Source organism: Typha angustifolia, chromosome 9 (assembly GCF_048772165.1).
Source record: "Typha angustifolia cultivar Huaian chromosome 9, ASM4877216v1, whole genome shotgun sequence".
NCBI lineage: Eukaryota > Viridiplantae > Streptophyta > Magnoliopsida > Poales > Typhaceae > Typha > Typha angustifolia.
In genome coordinates, this window is record NC_133247.1 from 7,310,460 (window position 1) to 7,314,503 (window position 4,044).

At 37.2% G+C, this 4,044-nt stretch overlaps 1 protein-coding gene across 1 annotated transcript; it reads right to left on the minus strand.

Annotated features, from left to right (window-relative positions):
- Nucleotides 1-2,129: 2,129 nt before the first annotated feature.
- Nucleotides 2,130-3,443, minus strand: LOC140767579 (putative B3 domain-containing protein Os04g0347400). Its single transcript, XM_073107552.1, has 4 exons — nt 3,146-3,443; nt 2,768-3,053; nt 2,535-2,695; nt 2,130-2,441 (listed from the first exon to the last, which is right to left on the minus strand). Exons 1-4 carry the CDS (start codon nt 3,221-3,223, stop codon nt 2,205-2,207), a joined length of 762 nt encoding a protein of 253 aa, XP_072963653.1. The 5' UTR covers nt 3,224-3,443; the 3' UTR covers nt 2,130-2,204.
- Between the last annotated feature and the right edge of the window lie 601 nt (nt 3,444-4,044).

Here is a 4,044-nt window from a genome sequence, read left to right on the forward strand (position 1 = left end):
GGTAGACTTGAGATGACTAAAATGCTATTTTATTGCTATGCATAATATGTAAAACCTATGATTGAGATGTGTACGAATAAGAGATTGTATCAAGCTTTATAGCTGTATGAACTTATCATGATACGTTTAGGAACTAGCATGTTTCAGGATAGTGACTGGTAATCTTTATCGATTACATTGATTTAGTAAATTATGGTAAGTCTTTTCAATAAGCATATCGTTATTGTTAACAAATATAGGCATACATTGGATATACACATGTGATTTCATTATTTTTAGATTGTATGGATCCTACTCGTTGGGCTGTAAACTCACCACCTCGTGGTGGTATTATTTTCAGAGCTAGGGGACGCAGGTGCGGGTAGCGAGGAGTAGCTGCTTTTCCTTTTCAGTAGGTTTATTAGTTGTGTTAAGCCCCTGCGAGGGCGTGATGACGATGTTGTATTTTGGACTTTAGCATTGTATTTTGGATGTATATTTGGAATGCTTGTTGTGGCCTGTGGACTTGTATCCGGACTCTTATAATTGAGTTTATTTATGGTGAAATTGTGCTGTTGTGTGACTTGTGAAATCCTTGTACTGACAGGTCATGTGATGCACCGCGTGAGGGGATTTATCCACGCGATTTACACGTGTATTTGGAGGTTTGGGTGTTTCAAGGATAGTCATTGTACTCATTGAAAAGTACTCCAAGGGGGAGGTAGTGGAATTGGATCCAAAATAAAAAGTTGGAGAAAGTCCAAGCTTCCACTGGTTTTGTTGGGAGCAAAGTAGGCGAGGGAGAATAAATCTCTATTATAGGACAAAGGCAAGCCATAGCAAACATTCCATCAATCTATCTCCAACTCAAACTCTATGAGGAAGGTGTTCTTCCTAGCTTCTTCCTAGCTTCGATAGAGGCTAAGTCACCTTCAGAACTCCAAGCTTTGGTAAGCGCAGCCTTCAATCCAAAGAAATTGATTGTCTTGTCGGTGATTAATTTTCTTAACCAGTAGAGATTTGACTTCCTCGTAGGTATGGCGTTCGCCTCAACCAACAAGATGGTCTCCTCCATTTTGTCCTCCACCAGCAAGTAGCAAACTTTTACAGGAGCTCAGCATCTGAGAGTTGCATGGAATTGGGAGGATGAGGGAGGCTAGGGTCCAATGGGAGGGCGTTTGGCCAACAAGCAACTGAGGGACAAGGAAGAGGAAGGAATAGAGTGTTATCAGAATTGATATTAGGAGTGGAGGGGCGGCCAAGGGGCGGGGAACAAGCATAGGGGATGGGAACGAGAAGGGCTCGAGAGGTAGAGAGAGAAGAGAATACAAAGCTAGCCTTCGGGTCTTTAGATCTACTAATGCTTTCATAGTTGAATGTGTATAGAAAGAATTACAACATAGTGTATCTTGTACGAGACCCATTGGTAATTTTATATATTATACCTGCATATTAGATAGGAGCAATGATTTGATACAAATCGGTTATTTATTAAAAGAAATTTCAATTCATTGGTAAATTACAGGGTATAAAAAAATAACACCACATAATTTCTTCACTATATTATAAATAAATTCCTCTATTTTATTATCTACAAATTAAGTATTTTGTTTGCTAAAAAGAAAAATACCAAGCTACACCTTACTAAGTCTAGATTTTGTTTGGGCTGACTTTCTTGATGGCCAGTCCGAACTCTACGTTGAATACGTACCCCTATATTTAATCAAATATTTGCAAAACATTGGACTCAAATTATAAATATTACATAGAGGGAGTGTAAATTAAAAATAGATGAAAAGGGACGACTACTACTACTTTAACTAACCTCCCAATAAGTAATAAATAATATTTTATATTTTATAAAAGTTGTGCCACTTAGGTATGAGAAATGAAACAGGACTAGTTTACTCTTACAAATTAAAATGGTGACAGGTAATTCGGGCTAAACTTTTAAAAATTATATAATTTTAACCGTTAGGAGAGAAATATTAATAGTCAGTATTAAATCATTTATCCATACTTAGATAGAAAACAGAGACACAAGAAAGAATTGAGAGTTTTGTCTGTTAAAGTCTCGCAGCGTATACATTATGTCAATAGATTTGAATAGGCGAAACGCAATTTGTATAGGCAAAACTTTTGAAGGGCATTAGCATAACGGTTGTTGTTATATATATATTAAAGTCTATCTCACTTGTGACCCAAGATGACAGCATTTTAAACGTTCACAAATCTTTAACCACTCGGACACAGAAGACATTCTCTTGTACAAGCTCAAAGATGCATCTGTCTCCTATTTTGATGTTATTGTCCTTTGAGAACTCTCGCCATCCCTTACCTAAGAAGTTGTAATTCTCGTACATCCCAAAACTCACTTGCCATGATTTCTGCGTCGAATTCTTAAGCACGATCTCGCGCGTCGTTGAAAGACCGACGGACGAGCAGAATTGTTTCGGAATATTCTGCATTGATATCAAATCTCAAATCATATAGTTTCAGAAAGATGTTAAAGGAGAATATAGACAGATATATAGATGAAGGCATGAAGCGCTTACAACATAGGCTCTGTTATAAGTTCTAATTGTCCTCTCAAGTCGAGGACGAGATTTATTGCAAGAAGAGCTCTCCTCCTTTCTTATTCCTTCTTTCCTAACTTCCTTCTTCTCACTCTTACGTTTCCTCTTAGATGGCACGATGTTCTCCTCCGCAGCTTCCTCTAAAATTCAAACACTGTGAGAAAAGGAAAAGGAAAAGAGCAGCGGTATTTAATATCTGAAACTTTAATTACCTTGATCAAAAGAAGATAAATTCTTGTACTCCTTGCGGCATCCAGTTAGATCGAAAACCTTGATGGTGAAGATCATGTTACCTTCGTACCGAAACACCAAGAAGTAACCCACAAGTAATTCATAAGCTCTCACGAACTCCTTCCACCCACTTCCGAAGAACAACCCTGATCCTTCTTTTAAAAGCTCGACTTGCCAAACTTTGCCGAGGGGACCAAGTATGTTGGCCTTTTGACCATCGACGATGTTGTCGTTCGAGAGATGGACTGCAAACTTTGGTGGAATTTTCTGCAAGATTAGAATAGTAACTCGTAACTGATAGGTTTTTGTTAAGAGCCCAAGTAGTAGAATTGAATAATGAAGTAATTAAGGAGGCGTACCAACTTTCCCAAGCAACGAGGGAGTAAAACTTTAAAGAACTGTGGCCTTTGGCTACGGCCAGAAGAAGATGTCGCCATGGAGTGGAGTTGGAGGAGGAGTGGGGTATAAATATGAGATAAGGATTTACATTTTGTGTCCCAATATGATTAGGAGAAGAAGAGGCGAGAAAGTCGTACCCCTAAATTAGTTGGAAGTTTGTGTAGGATCCCGTAGATTCCTCTTGCTATTACTCGATGGATTCGGCTTCTATTCGAACGTTTTGGCTTCCCGTTCTTGCTGATTCGTTGTACGCGTGGCAGGGGACAAGAAACTTGGGTTCTCTTCCCATAAATACATTGAAAAATAAAAGCAATAGAAATGCAGGGCATATCCTTTTGAGGATTTATATTCACACCCTGCCTTTTCCGTATTTACAGTGCCACTGTATTTCTCTTTTAGGAAAATTACAACTAACACCCTAGATTTTTATTGACAAAAATATCTCTCTATTAGCTAAAAAAACAGTGTCAAGTCATATCCCATCTTTTAATAGATAATTATACAACTAAAATATCGATTTCTAATATATTTAAACCTCTAAATCATTAAAATTACATCCAAATGTTGGATCCCATGTGATGAATCTGTTGATCTAAAATGTTATATTAAAATAGCGAGATAAAGATAGTTTAGGAAATATGAAAGTATAGTTTGAAATGGGAAACATATTAGCCTTTCTATTCCATTCTTTACATGTTAAGCTATACTTAATTCAACGTGTTTTGCTTGGTATTCTTTTAGAAAATAGGAGGCTTAATATTGTCAAAATGTAGGATAATTTGTGATGTCCTCTAGGTTTTATAAGTAACTTTTCAAATAACACCCTATCTTTCAGTGGTTTTGTTTAACACTGCGCTTT